The 16518-nt window shown below is 38.1% G+C and overlaps 2 protein-coding genes across 2 annotated transcripts; both read right to left on the reverse strand.

Annotated features, from left to right (window-relative positions):
- Positions 1 to 235: 235 nt before the first annotated feature.
- mcoln3a (mucolipin TRP cation channel 3a) lies at positions 236 to 7340 on the reverse strand. The gene is made up of 12 exons (XM_074651633.1): positions 6420 to 7340; positions 6166 to 6333; positions 5542 to 5695; positions 5189 to 5270; positions 5016 to 5112; positions 4808 to 4907; positions 4450 to 4562; positions 2911 to 3060; positions 2667 to 2768; positions 1558 to 1680; positions 1229 to 1435; positions 236 to 1111 (listed from the first exon to the last, which is right to left on the reverse strand). Exons 1-12 carry the CDS (start codon positions 6642 to 6644, stop codon positions 971 to 973), a joined length of 1662 nt encoding a protein of 553 aa, XP_074507734.1. The 5' UTR covers positions 6645 to 7340; the 3' UTR covers positions 236 to 970.
- A 133-nt stretch (positions 7341 to 7473) lies between these two features.
- On the reverse strand, positions 7474 to 11486 carry bcl10 (BCL10 immune signaling adaptor). The gene is made up of 3 exons (XM_074651634.1): positions 10982 to 11486; positions 9352 to 9640; positions 7474 to 9253 (listed from the first exon to the last, which is right to left on the reverse strand). The coding sequence occupies exons 1-3, from the start codon at positions 11030 to 11032 to the stop codon at positions 8847 to 8849; spliced, it is 747 nt and encodes a 248-aa protein (XP_074507735.1). The 5' UTR covers positions 11033 to 11486; the 3' UTR covers positions 7474 to 8846.
- Positions 11487 to 16518: the final 5032 nt, after the last annotated feature.

The raw sequence follows: 16518 nt of genomic DNA on the forward strand, positions 1-16518 counted from the left end.
TTTAAATGGTTCAAATTTTGTTACACTTTGTTTAGCTCTTTTTTTACTGTGTTAGCTGATGCATCTTGTTTTTTTGCACTATCCCCTTTGCTGCTGTACACTACAAATTTCCCCACTGCGGGACTAATAAAGGAATATCTTATCTTATAAACGACATGTTTTGACTGGTTATTGCCATGTATGTACTGGAGCAGGCTGTAGTATAATTTGTAGAGACTTTTGATACACTGTGGGATACATTTTATTGTCTTTTTTTCATATTGTCAGTGAAAATATTATGTTGAGCTAAAGACAAACATATTATATTAAAATAGAATATAGAATATGATGAGTCAGAGTCGACTTTGACAAAAAAAGATTGATTTGGTCTGAGCCACATAAAATACACAAAGTAAAACCATTGATACATTCTATATATATTTCATATATCCATATAGTTACATACAGAAAAATGCACAGTACAACAATATACTACAAAGGATGAAAAGCAACCATTTAACAATGAACTTTACTGTAATTGAGTAGCTTTGATCATCATATAGTACATTCAGGATGAGTTCGATTATAAAATCAGTAAATCTACTTTCACGTATTAATTTTAAATTAAGTAGTACATTCAAGACACACACAGCCTACAGTTATACTGTTATTGTGCAGTCAGGAGGAAATTCCTTATCAGAAATCTGTGCATATTCATATTGAAATTACTACCATCGGGTTATTACACTAGTGACCATATAACTAACTGGTCCTCTGAGCATTTTACATCAGTAGTGGGTCAGCAATTCAAGTAAAAAAACAAGTTAAATAAATTCTACTTGAGTAAGAGGATATTCTGGCATTCTCATCACGCATCAGTATAATCAAATTCTCCCTGCAGACAGTCGGGACTCTTTGCAGCCCTATCAGTCTCAAGATGTGCCAACTCTTTGTCCACACTTGGCACTGTTAAAGCCACCGTTTTCTCTCTTCATCCAAAGCAAGAGCACGGAGAGAGGCAGCAGGCAGCTGGCTCTTCATCAGTCTGGTATCTTCCAGACTCAGGCTGGTCCCTGCACTCTGCTATGAAGCACAGGAGCTGGGACACTGGCACCTTCTCCTGCTGGTGATGCTGGAAAAGTAACATTGAATAGTGTTAGATAACTGAAGTTCAAAGATGAATAAAAACTATGACGTCAAAAACGGCAAGATCAAAGAATATTTCTCAGTATGGTTGACTCAGACTGACCTTGATGGTCTCGTAGGTGTCAGTGATGAGAGCGATGAACAGGCTGAGCACCATGTAGATGAAGAGGGAGATGAAGGAGTAGAGGTAAAGTCTGCTGAAAAGCCACACCATGTAGCCCTCGTGTCTCAACCCCAGGAAGGTGGCGAACATGTCGTCCCCGTTGATGAGAGAGAAGAGGCACTCTGTCACCTTGTAGAGCGTTTGAAACTGGAAAAGAAAAGTTTATATTTCATTGTCACCAGAACAGAGCTCCACGGTGTGTGTGTGTGTGTGGGGGGGATTAATCAGGCCACGCTACACTTGAAAAAGATTGATTATGATTTTCATACTTTGTCATGGTAAGGCCCAAGGACGATCCAACCACAGAAACAGTACCCGAGGTAGATCATGGCCGCACAACAGCAGAATCGGATCACATTTGGGAACGCCGCCCTCAAGGTTAAGATTAATATCTAGAGGGAAGAAAGGTTGTCAGCTCCTCTGGATATGTGCATTTAAGGGGAGACACCACAGGTGAATAGGGGAGAAAAATACCCAATTGATTACTTATATTAAGACATGTGTTTTTTGTATTACAAGTTTTCTGAAAATGTATGTTTAAATATGCAAATGAGGCATTATCTTAATATGTGCTAATTAGCATACATTTCCAGAACAGAAATCTGAACGTTGGATAAAGCCAGGTTCAAAATTATTGTTTCATTTTGTTGACATATTGGAGTCAAAAGCTTTTACAGAGGGATGTGTATGTGTATGGACATCTCTTATTATCACTCCATAAATCAGAAAATACTGTCAGTCAACAGTCAAACATTACATAAAATCAATTTTCGCCATATTTTTAGAAATAAAATATATATAAATCAGGCTTTGAATGATTTATGAACAAATCCCCCAGTAAAATATATATCAGAATATAGATAGGAATGAAACTGGAAAGTCTGGTGGAAGTAAGAGCTACTGAAGTGGAGATTTCTGGCTCAGAGTCTGAGAAAAAATCAATTTGAGGAAACAGCCTTTAAAGACATGTATTGTAAAATTCCAGACATTTTGAAGACACTTTAGGTGAATAGGGTAAAAAAACAACAACAACTAATAGATATCACTATGAAACTTCCCCAGGTCATTACTGATATCAAAACAAATCTTTTTTGTATTACAAGTTTTCTAAAAATGTTATGTTTAAATAAGCAAATGAGGCATTATCTAATGCTAACTTTTGGTGAATTTAGGATAAATCTACAGATGCAAATAGACAAAGTAGTAAAATAAACACCTAAATGTGTATTTTAGATGTTACCATTCTGAAAGAAGACATGTTATGGAAGCAAAATAGCCCAAAATCTCAAAGTTGACCAGTGCATGAAAAACAATGTTTTTTCTGGTGTCTCCCATTAATGATGCATTATGCAAAAACAAAATGCATTAAAGTTCTCACATTGTATTTCTTGAAGAAACCAAGGTAACGAATCACTCCGACCCAGACGAGCATGGTGGCTGTACCGAGCAAGATACTGCAGATGTCATAGTTTGTCAGGTACTGCAAGAGGAAAGAAAGTACAAATAAACTAGATATCAAATAAGTTAAGGGCCCATACTCTCCACCATTTCCTTTACACTCAGTCCAACATGCATACATCTAATTAACAATATAGCAGATAAAGCTAAATGAAAAAACAAACCTTTGTTTGTATTCCAATTTTGAGCGCTGACCCAGCGATGGTCAGCGTGTCACTCACAATGATGAGGATGTACCAGCCATTCACAAACTCCATGCGGTCGGACCAAGACACTATTTTATTGTAGTAGGCGTGAAAGAATATTTTGAACTCCTGCATGAGAGAAAGTTCAGATACTGTCAAACAAATACACAACAAGCAAGGATTCAAACCTACACATGGCGGCTGGATTGCTCAATTTCCACATTAAATGATTATACTGTTTTACTGATGAGAGGTTTGTACTTTCAATTTGATGAGGAGGTGCTGAGCCTTATATCATCTGATCAGTATACGGCCCTGACCCGTCAATACTACAATTAGGGCTGCAACTAATAATTATTTTCATTGTCGATTATTTTCTCGATTAATTGATTAGTTGTTTGGTCTATAAATGTCAGAAAATGGTGAAAAATGTCGATCAGTGTTTCCCAAAGCCAAAGATGACGTCCTCAAATGTCTTGTTTTGTCCACAACTCAAACATATTCAGTTTACTGTCATAGAGGAGAAACTAGAAAATATTCACATTTAAGAAGCTGGAATCAGAGAATTGAGACCTTTTTTTTCTTAAAAGAAATTGTCCAACCGGTTAATCAATTATCAAAATAGTTGGTGATTAATTTAATAGTTGACAACTAAGGGATTAATAGTTGCAGCTCTAAATACAATACAGCACAACACAATGCAACCCTCTCAAAAAACGTATAATCAGACCAAATATTCTGTAATTTGTTTCTCAATATAAATGTCTGAATATACTCTGACAGGATTCAAATTCTGGCAGGGACAAACTGAAACCTTTATTTATTATGCATTTATGTCTATTTATGTCTCTTATTTAAATGTATTGATTCTGAAAACACTGGAATTAGTCTATAAAATACCCGCAATGTGTACATTTTTAAGTGTTTAATGAAAGCTCCCTCCAGGTTGTTAAGACCCACAAATTCCAAGAAAACACAGAGGACACGACCTCAGTGCCGTACACTGTAGCTACAGTCCTGCATCTGATGCTGGTTTGCATATTATGTGTTGTGCTGGTTAAATCAGTCATTTATTACTGAACGAATGACCTCTTGGCTTAAAGGTTATATAACATTATAACATTTTTATGTAGACAAATATACTTTAAGATATAATAAATCCACAGAGCTTTTAGAAAAGTGCAGAATAAAAGTAGGGCTTAAAATTTTTTATTAAGATTGTGAATTAATCATTTAAAAAAATGTTGGCGGGTCTAAAATGTATGTTTTGTTTATCTCTGTAGAAGATATCTAACATTTGGTTCCCACGTCTAACAAGGATTGTGAGCCAATAGGTAAAACAACGTTGGTATCACGTGGTATCTCTGGGTCATCGAACAGCTAAATGTCTGAGATTGTCGGTAAGCGCCTGGCAACTGCTTGTTGTGAAGTGAAAGCAATGGAATGGGGGAGGGAGAATGCGACATCTAGTGGCTGAATGTTATTAAAGTAACAAGTGACTTGTTCCTCATGACTTACAAACTGGAGTTGGATACCATTGATGACGGATCGCGTGCAGAGGATGAAAGAGATGAAGCAGGCGAGGATGACCACGGAGTCAAGCGACAGGAGGAGGTAATCATTCTTACCAGCTAGAAACAAGAAGCACACATTTTAGGTTACATTAACAGCTTCTTTTTGTTACCGCTGAACTCTACAAAGCTGAGACATGCAGTGGTGTTTTCTTGTAATAGTCATTCAGCAACCAGAATAATGTCACTGTGCTGACCTCTGCTGGCCTTTGAAGCAATAATCAGAATGAATATTTTTGTTTGGCTTGGTCATAGTACTGTATATATCAATGGTTGGGATGAAAATGGGTTTGGGTAAAACTTACATGTACCTTCCACGTTCCAGTCTCTGCATTCATAAATCCTCACATCATTTTCCACATCAACCTTTATCTTTCCACTGTGTGCACGGTTGTCAAACCTGATCTGTATATGAAACAAAGATTTAATTAATGAGTGGAAAGTTAAGGAGAACTTATTTATCAGCATATAAATGATCCTAAAGGCTCAGATGAGTGTGTCGCCATCACCAACCGTTATATGGAAGTCATAACAGTCTGGTAGCTCGTGGTGCCGCACAGTCTGCAGGTTGATTGTTTTCAGAGTGAGGTAGATGTTCACAGATAGCAGCCTGCATGGTGGACACACAAATATTAGCAGGAAGCTCTTTCACCCCCTGGCATGATCAGCATTTTCAGTTTGGTCACCTTTTGAAATCTAAAGAGAAGTTCACACGTGCGGCCAAACCGCCGCTGTCAAACGACTGCACAGGATATATGGAAACACACTCTGTGAGGAAGAAACACAGGCAATACAATCAAAAAAGCAGTTATTGGGGTGGTTCAACAGAGGTATTAGTCATTCCTCTGAAGACGCCTCTTCCTCTTTTCACAGTCACAACTAAATCCACAGTGTGATTAATTTCCATTCATGCCATGACTCAGCACCCATAAATACATCAAACAACATGGATACAACTCATGGTAGCTATTAGGCATACATACATACACAGGTTTCCACAGCTGTATTTATAAAGCAACGTTGTGCTTTTGTATTGTACCTTTATCAACATGTGGATCAATGTCAAAGGTCTCATTTCCAGGATCGATGCTGCTGTTTCTGTAAAACTCTTGACAGACAGACAGAGGAGTGTACTCGCCATCAACACTCTCGTATGCAAGGTTACCCATTGTCAGGTTTTGGAGATTGATGTACTGGTAAAAAATATGGAAAGAAGAGTGAAACACATTATTTCATACATGAAATCCCTGTATGATATAATGGTAAACTCTTGTCTAGGGCTGCAACTAATGATTATTTTCATTGTCGATTAATCTGTTGATTATTTTCTCAATTAATTGATTAGTTGTTTGGTCTATAAAATTTCAGAAAATGGTGAAAAATGTTAATCAGCGTTTCCCAAAGCCCAAGATGACGTCCTCAAATGTCTTGTTTTGTCCACAACTTAAAGATATTCAGTTTACTGTCATAGAGGAGTAAAGAAACCAGAAAAAAAATCACATTTAAGAAGCTGGAAAGGGAGAATTTAGATTTTTTTCTTCTTAAAAAATTACTCAAATTGATTAATCAATCATCAAAATAGTTGGCGATTAATTTAATAGTTGACAACTAATCGATTAATCGTTGCAGCTCTACTCTCGTCTTAGATCTAAAATCCCAGTACCCTGTTGATAATGTAGTAGATGTGATCATTCACATCTGCTTTCGTGTACAGCGCATAGCCTCCCATCCGGTGGTCCTTGTATCCTTTTAGAAACAGATGTTTGAACGTCACCAGATTTTCATCTTTGAAGTTGACCATCATTTCGTTGCTCAGGCCGAAAGAGACTAACTGAAGAGGGAAAAAACATACATTTGACACAAAAAAGAGATCACATTCATGCCTGAATCTGTGTACCTGTGTGTAATGTGTCGTACCTGGACTGTGATGATTGCAATTTTTAATATTTGTAACATCAGCTTCCACGGTTTGCGCCCCCTGGCTGTGTATTTCTCACAGGGGCTCATGAAGAAGTACTTTAGCCTCCGTCTGAAGTCCTCCACCACCTTCGTCTGCAGCGTCTGAGCGCTCCACCTGCACTGACCGTTGTCCAGCCTCCTCTCCTCTGACCTCGAGGCCAACAGCAGCTCAGAGTCCTCCATTATACTCAACTACAGAACAGAATTGGACTATTTTTTGGACTAGAGTTTTGGCCTGTTATGTATACGTCAGAAATATGTTGAAGATAAGGTGTAAGGGTTCAACCATTCCAGTCATTCTGATGTGTATCAAACAGGTTCTTCTGTATGTGCCCACTGCTGTCACTGTACTCTCTTTAAAATCTCAGTCTTGAGTGCACACTAATACATAATGCTCTACAAACACGCAAAGAAATGGGGTTTTTAGCATTATTTTTAGCTCAACCACCACTTATTGTAGCACACCCAAGCATGTAGCAGACAGCAAATGCAAACTTCAAATGCAGAAAATCACAACAGCAAACAGAAATGAATGAAAGTTAAACCCAGATGTTATTGTAGCGTAATTATACAATATTTTTTACAACCGCTTGCTGGGATCTATGTTTAGTACAGAGGGTAAAAGCACCACATTTTAAGACAAAATCAATAATAATAATAATAATAATAAATAAATAAATGAATTACCTGCTGTGCAAGCAGCGAGCCACAGAGCGACTAGTTTAACTCTCTCCGCTGTCTATGAATCTCAGACAGTGCAGCCACAACACCAGCCTTCACCACAATGACATGTCATGTCATTCCTCTGCGTCATGCTAAGCTTTTCCAGTTACTCCAAAACAGCTACAGGATCTATGCACACACGCAGAAACTGTTCCTGTTTGTAGGCTTCTGTAATGAATTAATATTGTATTGTAAGATACTATTTTACAGACCAAATTACTAGGTTAAAGATTTATTGTTTTGTTTTCTAAACCACCACACAGTCACCAATGAAGAAAGGAAACACAAGTTGAATTCATATAGAAAACCTTTAGTAGATTATTATACATGACCAGGGAATAAAGTAATAAGTGGGACATAGATTGTTAATAATCCACAATATGTTTCAAGACTTCTGTAGTGATGAAAATGTAAAGCACCTTCTTGTTGACTTAATGCTGCACAGAATGAGATCAGACTGGCTCATTATACACACACATGATATATCCTCAAGTTATCATTCCAGTGTATAAAACTTTCTCACTGCCCCTAAACTGTAGCTGCCGTGTCTTCACACTACACAGTTCATCAGGAAATCACACCTTTGGTTAAAGAAGAGGAGTAGAAAAGGTTAAGAGGGAGTGAGTGAGTGAGTCAGATTTTCTGAGCTCATAACACGAGAATCAAACCTCAGTGGGGACCACAATGTGTTTGAACATCGGAAACTATTAAGTACTGAAAGTTGGCATCGAATGCTTCCTCAAATTTATATTCTTCTTCATTTTTGGATCAGACCGTTTCACATTTAAATAATTTGCCAATTTAAACTATTTTATTTAGGCAAAGTTATTGTGCACTTGCTTATATTTAACTCCTAACATGTGCGAAGTGTGGTTTATTTTGTTTAATAAAAAAAGGGGGTTTGTAGCAAAACGTGCAGCCCATTTACATGAAAAGGCGTGGCATTTAGCATGCAATAAGAACGCCTTTCTTGCGTTTGGCATGTCATTTGTACGCCACATAGTCTGTACTGACTGCAATGTACAGTAAATTCTAAATATGCTACTTTCAGAGCTAGTGATGTAGAATAACAGTGTAACAGATTATGGCGGGCAGGCGGATGGGTCCAACAAACACACAACTTTTAACCAGGTGACCGGTGTTTTTTGTACGTTACATTAGTGATGTTTGTCACATGTTTTTTAGTGACGTTTGTGACGTGTTTTCCGTACTTATATTATGTTGTATTCGTATGCATTTGACTTAGTTTACGTACTTATTTTAAGCTCAACCATGATGTTTTTCCTGAACTTAACTAAGTGGTTTTGTTGCCTAAACCTACCCGTGGACGTTACCGTAGTTTTTTTTGCGTGGCGTACAAATGACATGTGAAACCCGTGAGACCGGGTTGATATTATTGAACCAACAGTATTATTTTGGCCTTGTATCAGAACTAAAGTAATGAATTGGCACTGATATCAAACAATACTCCAGCCCAAGTGACAAATTGTCCCTATTTTCTCTCGTACAAAGCTGATTGGTATAGCATTAGTATATCCCAGGCCTAATCGAAGGCAAGAGCACCACCAAAAAGAGTGTGAGACAACAATGAGAGAGCGTTTGAGTGGATTCTGCTGGTTCGTCCCTTTAACTGCATGAAAAGTGTCTTATTGAGATGTGAAATTAAAACATGTTCCTATGGGACGTTGGAGTGAGAGAACGTGACCGGAGGGGCTGGAAGTTTGGGTCCCCTCCGCCGCTGGTGCACCCCGGCGCTACGGCATCTATGTTGGAGGGTGACTGGACCATGATCTCTTCCGGGAGCGGAGGAGCACCCGGGTCTCCGGGCCTCGGTAGGCTGGAGGAGGTGGTGGAGGACACTACGCCGATGCTAGCACCGGTCACAGAGGGCAAGTCTCCACCTTTCTGTAATGACGGCAGGTTGAGCGAGCCGGCTACTTCTGAAGTGGAGGGGCTTCGTTCTCCGTCCGGGTGGAAGAGCAGGGTGGAGTTGCTTGAAAATGAGGGGCTGTCGCTGGTTGTGCTCGGGGTGCTGAAGCTGCTGTCAGAGGAGGAACTGGAAGCCTTTGCTGTGTGAGCGACAGATAAAGAAGGGAATAGTTGAATTAAAGTAGAACAATAGATTTGAAATACAATTTCATTGTGACTTCTTTCTTTGTCTATTCACCTCTGAGAGCCTCGATCTTCTCGTTTTTGGCCCTTTGCACCTCATCTGTGATTTTGGCGATGATGAAGTTTTGTGAGCGTAACTCCCTGATGGATTCGATCAAGGCGTCCAGGCCCCGGGGGTTCTCGGCCAGCGTGTCCAGCAACGTGGCCGTCCTCTTGGTCTGCGTGGTCCTGCAGCTGATTTCCTCCGCGTCGTCTCGTGTCAGGATCCTGCGGGAGCGCAGGTAGTCGAGGTGGCGCTCGGCTCTGATCTTGTCGCAGAGGTAGTGCCGCAGTCTGGTCAGCACCTGGATGGCATATGGAGGAGGAGAGAGAAAATGGGAACAAAGTGAGTGAGTGTTAGAGAGCCTGAGCAGAAGGGGTATTGGCTTCAAGTTCACTTTAGAATCAATTTTAAGCTCTTGATGTTTGTTTTTAAAGCCATTAACGGCCTCGCCCCACCTTATTTGTCTGAGATTTTAACTCTCCGCGAGCATAATAGGGCTTTGCGGTCATCGGGTGAACTTTTTTTAGAAGTCCCAAAGTCGAGGTATAAGCTGCGGGGTGATCGTGCTTTTGCTGTCGCTGCTCCTAAACTATAGAACAAGTTACCCCCTGATATACGCACTGTCACTGACCTAGCACTTTTTAAATCTAAACTCAAGACTTTTTTTTATTTAGATTGGCTTTTAATACCTAGTAGCGCTGTGACATTTTTCCTGTGATTTTAATGTACCTTTTTATGATTTTATGATGTGTTGTGTTTTTATTCCTGTTATTTCTTGATGTTAATGTAAAGCACTTTGGGTACCTTTTGGTTATTGTAAAGGGCTAAATAAACAAATACATGTTGATTGATTGATTTGATTGATTACAAAGGTATGGGAAGGCTGAGAATCTGCAGGTTTTCCCCTCAAACACCAACTCCAGGAGGCAATATTCAATTCAATTCAATTCAATTCAATTTGCTTTATTGATCATGACTGTCAGGTGAACAATATTGCCAAAGCGTCAATTCAATAATAAATTAAAATTAAAAAAAGAACAAAATAAAAACAAAAACACATATATATATATATATACATATATACAATTCATTAAGCAAATTACAATATATAGATATTTAAAAAGAACATGCATGTAAATGGAAGAAAACAATAAAGAAGTAATTCATGTTTGTTGTGTCAATAAAAAAACAAAACAAATAAAAAACAATTAATAACAATATATTGCAATATCAAAGGATAAATGTAAAAAACAACAAAAAAACAAACATGAAGTAGAGGAGTGTGTTGCATGTGGTGTGAAATCACATCTCTGACCTGGTCTGATTCTGCTCTACATTACACATAGACAAGTTGTCTTCTAGTAATGCTTTTAATAAGGCAGCAATCTGTATTTACAAAAAAGTGCCTCCAACCTGTGTGTTCAACAAGTTGTAATCAAATCCCACAGAGGGATTGTAGGTGTTGATGCAGGCAGAGTAGGTGTGGTGAGGTATTTCCTCCTTTTAACAGGCCTTTAACGCCAAACAAGGTACAAATAAAGTGTCAACAGAGCCTTTAATCTCTCTTTACTTTCCACATACCTCACTTTATCACAATGACGATTCATAAGGAAGCTAAGTTTGACTGAAACATGGTACTCACGTCTTTTTTAATCTCTGCCATCTCATCTTCAGTGAGTTGAGGAACATCCATCCCTCTCTGCGCTCACTCAGTGAAAAGTGAAAATCCAGGTGTTCCGGGTGACGAATGAGCGACTAAAACACGTTAATAAAGCAGTAATAACGACGTAAACTACATCGATACATTAATAGGAACCGTTAACTAATGTTGCTCTTCATTATCTGTCGTTTAAAGAGGTGGAGTATCGTCTGTCTGTCCATTCAACTTTTTATGTTTCGACAAAAATCCCCGGACTTCCTGATTCTGTCGAGATTACGTCGACGGACTCACACGAGAAGAAGAAGAAGCAGAAGAGTCGGTTTCACACTATAAGAGCTGTTTTATGTAGTTATGTACCTGTTTACAAGTCTAAACCTAACATAAAACGTGTCTTACAACAGCAGACTAAGCTACAGTGGTCCAACTTTCCTCCTGTTGTTCCGTGTTAATCGTTGTCAAGTGTTTCTGATACAGGTGATGTATACAGGTGCTGTCCACGTGGGGGCGCTGCTGGACCACACAGGTGTTTTTATACATAAACTACCTCATCATAGGTTTAGAAATATTCAAGTACTGTGCTTTAGTATAATTTAGAAGTACTTGTACGTACTGTAATATAAACCTTTTTCAAACTTGACAACATCAACATTATAAATGGGCCTGTTTGTGTTTCTTGTTGCTATGTTTGTTAATGCAGTAGCTGACAGGAAGTAAAGTTGGAACAAAGCTGTTGCCCTAGCAACAGAAGAGGTAGTTAGGAGATGATGATTTTACATACAAAACATAAAGATAGATAGAGATAGATAGATAGATATATAGATAGATAGACAGATAGATAGATAGATAGATAGATAGATAGATAGATAGATAGATGAATAGATGGATAGATAGATAGATGGATAGATAGATAGATGAATAGATGGATAGATAGATAGAGATAGATAGATAGATATATAGATAGATAGATAGATAGATACACAGATAGACAGATAGATAGATAGATAGATAGATAGATAGATAGATAGATAGATGAATAGATGGATAGATAGATAGATGGATAGATAGATAGATGAATAGATGGATAGATAGATAGAGATAGATAGATAGATAGATAGATAGATAGATAGATAGATACACAGATAGACAGATAGATAGATAGATAGATAGATAGATAGATAGATAGATAGATAGATAGATGAATAGATAGATAGATGGATAGATAGATAGATGAATAGATGGATAGATAGATAGAGATAGATAGATAGATATATAGATAGATAGATAGATAGATACACAGATAGACAGATAGATAGATAGATAGATAGATAGATAGATAGATGGATAGATAGATAGATAGATAAATAGATAGATAGATAGATAGATAGATAGATATATAGATAGATAGATAGATAGATAGATAGATAGATAGATAGTAACTTCATTGATCCCGAGGGAAATTCAAGTTTCCAGCATCACAGTTCCATAGTGCAAAACATGTTAGTAAAAAGGCAGTAAAAAAGTTAGTAGTGCAAAGTACAAAAAAATATACCAGATATAAAAATACAAGGAGATGAAGAAAACTGTTAAAAGTGAATATAGTGCAGGGTAACAGCTGTGATACACGACTATTAAAAAAGTGAATTTAGTGCAGAAGAGACTGTTAAAAATGAGTATAGTGCAGGGTAACTCCAGTAGCTTAGTCTATGAAAGTGCACTGTGTGCATTATGATCTGTCCTGCAGACTGTCCTCCTTTGTCCCCTCCCCCCCCCTCCCTAGAGAGGTGTTGTACAGTTTGATGACTCGAGAGGACTGTATATAAAAGGATTTCCTGAGTCTGTCTGTGGAGCACTTGGGGGGCAGCAGCCTTCCGCTAAACAAGCTCCTCTGTTTGGTGATGACGGCGTGCAGAGGATGGCTGGCGTTGTCCATTATGACCAGCAGTCTGTTGAGTGTTCTTTCCTCTGCCACCGTCACCAGAGAGTCGAGCTCCATGCCGACCACAGAGCCAGACCACAGAATACTAGAACATGTTTACATGCTGTAATGTTTAAAAAAACAACTTTATTTTCCTCATACTGTCTGCCTGAATAACCCTGTATTTACTCTCTGTCTGAAACGCTCTGTTTTTTAGCACATGCTGACATAATTGCAACAGAATTGCGTTGCTAGGCAACAGCTTAGGTCCATGTTTACTTCCTGTCAGCTGATGACATTCACATACACTGCAACCAGGAAATAAACTGGGACACATTTAGAATGTTTACATTTAAAATTGTGTCAAGGGTCTAAATATTGTTTATTCGTGACATCACGAATGGACAGAAATCCTGACAGCTTGTTTCAAATGCAGAGTTTCTGAATACGGGCTGTGTGTATTTCGCTGTTGATTGAGTGTTTCGATACTTTCACGGTATTTATATAGGATTTAAGCCTGCTTTATAATAAAAAAACATGAAAATCTCACTTTTTTATAATATGGGACCTTTAATGCAGTAGCTGACAGGAAGTAAACTTGGAACAAAGTTGTTGCCCTAGCAACAGAATAGGTAGTTTAGAGATGATGATTTTACATACAAAACATACAACATTATGATAGTATAGAATACGGTGCTGTTAAATATTAAACTGCCCAACAGTATACAATAAACAATAGTTGCCATATAGGCTACTGTATATTTTATCTAAGCCCTATTGTTTTTTGTTTTGTATTTTACAGAATGGTGAACCAACAAGAACACATAGGAACAGAGAGAAAACAAAAAAAGACAAAATAGTTCAAATGCTACTTAAACAAGAGTATGTATCAGCATTAATAATCTAACAATATGTATATAACTCTCACAGTTTGCCATTCTTCTTCATTGAGTATTTTGATTCTTTAAATATAGGACTTTTGCTTGTACTAAGGTTACAATTATGGCATTGTTATTTATACGGGATTTAAAGGATGTGAATACTTTCTCCACCACTGGAGATGTGTTTCAAAATTAAAGCAAGCATCTGCATATATAGATATGTTCTATTTCAAATATGTTATGGTTGGACAAAATCTAGGTTTAAAAGTTGTCCATAACACTGGGATTACATTTGAAATGTACATTGATTGATATAAATGGTGCGGACAAAATACTAGAAACACCTCTCAGTAACACAACCGCCTCCAAAACGACCATAAAGGTTAATAATCAACATCCCTCTTAAACAGTTCGAATGGAGTGACGGAGGAGGTACTCACATCCTTTACTTAAGTAAAAGTAATAATACCAAAATGTAAAAATAATGAGGTATTATCAGCAAAGGAACTTAGTATCAAGTAGGCTGAAACAATGCTGAATGCCCCCATTAATATGCTGATTATGACATTATTACTGATGAAGAGCTGGTGTTGAAGGAAGGATTTATTCCAGGATTGTTGTATCAGACTGCATTCATTTTTAGCCAGGTGTACCTAATAAACTGGCAACTAAGTGTACTTTTTATGAAGCGTTGGAAGAAATACTCATGTCTTTTGCTTAAAGGCCACAAACACTGGCACACCAACACAGGTGTTTCATTTATTTTGCTTTATTAGACCTCTTTTCAAAACTGTGTGGGCGTTTACAGACCATGCCTGACTAACAACTCCCTCACTCTCCTTGTTAAAGCAGGAATCTACACTTTTATTGTTGTTTATTTGTACTCTGCATTGAGTTTGGTGACCTTGTGTGATCCCCAGCACACAGTAGTCCCACCCACCTTCAACCTGAGGCGAGGTTCACTCAGCCTGAACGAGTGAAAACACCTGAGAGGGTATGCAAGGTCGTAGTCCTGTCTCACCTAAGTTAAAGTACAAATTTATGCAGTGTTCTATTATTATTTACTATGTATTATATTATTGAATTATAATTACTGATGCATTATCACAGGGGAAGTATTTTAATATTGCAGCTGATTTTAAATACTTTTTGTCATTTATTCAAGAACTCTGTATCATATTTCATAAACTGATCATATGTTTTGTTTGTAAAAAAAAGTAACTAGTAACTGTAACTACTACTACCTCAAACATGTACTAACTTATTTCCCGCCATTGTCTGAATGTCACCTATATTACACAAGTTTTAGATCACAGTTCAGCATATTTGAATGAGTCTATTTTACAGACTTATCACACATTGTTGATTTGTGTTGTATACTACTTTGTTCATCTAAGAGTAATGTTAAAATCTCATGGCATAAGATGGCATTAAAGGTACATGGGATTTGGCGATATCTAGCGGTGTGGTTGCAGATTGCAACCACCCGAGTACCCCTCCGCTCACTACTCTCTTTCTGAGACTGTGGTAACGTGAGTCGCCTAGTAGAAAACCGTGGTAACGCCGTTCAGCTCGCTCAGAGGCCATCCTTACCATAATAGCACTACTTTTGGAGCAACGGAAGTCAGAAGGTGGCTGGCGGTACCACGGTTTTGCACTCTGTTGCTCACGTTACTGCAGTTTCACAAGCGTGTCGAGAACTACAGTGGCCTTCAGGTAACATAAAAGCGTGAAAGGTTCTCTCTAGAGCCAGTGTTTGGTTTGTCTGTTCTGGGCTACTGTAGAAACATGGCGGAGCAACATGGCGGACTCAGTGAAGAGGACCCGCTCCGGAGAACGTATATTGCCAAGAAGTGAAAGTCAATTGTTCGTTCCATTGCAACATCAGCGCCCAGCAGTAACGCTACGATTCTGCCATTTTGGACTGAAAGCAACTACCGGACGCCAGTAAAGCGTCTGACGTACAAAAGTAAAACAAAATTATTTATATTCTATTGTCATACTCTTCCAAAATGGCCTGTGTTGAACAATAAAACATTATAAATATATGCCCACTCCCTATGTACACATGAAGGGCTCATTCTAAGCTAACGAAAACACAACAATTCTTAGTTTCAGGTGATAATACATTAAAGAAAACAAATATTATGTTCCATATCTGCTAATGTTGCGAGATGCTACACACTGTTCCTTTAAATATTAGAAAGATACCAACAGTTATACATGTAGTAGTAGCTGTAAACTGTTATAGGGGATTGACAGGGTAGATTTGAATCAAATCATAGACAACAAAGCGTCCTCATAATGGCACAGTGAACTGCAGTGCATGAGAAGACCCAGAGTAACACTCCAGTAAACATGAAATAAATTGCGAAATGGCAAAACAAGATTTCCACTTCCCTCTAATCATGATATGCCACAGAGTGTTTGAGGACAGGTGCTCCCTGAGGAGATTGTTGTCAGACTTGTTTTGTCATGTCCTGCAATTTAATATGTATCTGGAGAACACCAAGCAGTAAGCTATGCTAAGTGTAAATCAGGACACGACCTTCTGTTGCCTGCTCAGAGGTGTTTCTGTGTAATGATAATGATTTGAAATAGAGGGGAAATACTGGCTCCAATAATGGCTGCTGTTGCATTCAAGCAATTTCTGGAGGAGCAGAAAGATGCCCTTTAAATGTCAGGTGTTAAAAGGTCAAACTGTATGAGAATCAGCCTCTTGA

Source organism: Sebastes fasciatus, chromosome 11 (genome assembly GCF_043250625.1).
Source record: "Sebastes fasciatus isolate fSebFas1 chromosome 11, fSebFas1.pri, whole genome shotgun sequence".
Lineage (NCBI taxonomy): Eukaryota > Metazoa > Chordata > Actinopteri > Perciformes > Sebastidae > Sebastes > Sebastes fasciatus.

Bases quoted from the DNA above. Each gene is read 5' to 3' on its own strand.
- mcoln3a (XM_074651633.1), bottom strand. From the start codon at position 6,644: ATGGAGGACTCTGAGCTGCTGTTGGCCTCGAGGTCAGAGGAGAGGAGG. The intron at 4,908-5,015 runs GTTGGTGATGGC...TTTCATATACAG, and splicing joins GTTATGACTTCCATATAACG to ATCAGGTTTGACAACCGTGC. The intron at 1,112-1,228 runs GTCAGTCTGAGT...TTACTTTTCCAG, and splicing joins ACACCTACGAGACCATCAAG to CATCACCAGCAGGAGAAGGT.
- bcl10 (XM_074651634.1), bottom strand. From the start codon at position 11,032: ATGGATGTTCCTCAACTCACTGAAGATGAGATGGCAGAGATTAAAAAA. The intron at 9,641-10,981 runs GTGAGTACCATG...TATGCCATCCAG, and splicing joins TGGCAGAGATTAAAAAAGAC to GTGCTGACCAGACTGCGGCA. The intron at 9,254-9,351 runs GTGAATAGACAA...TCGCTCACACAG, and splicing joins GAAGATCGAGGCTCTCAGAG to CAAAGGCTTCCAGTTCCTCC.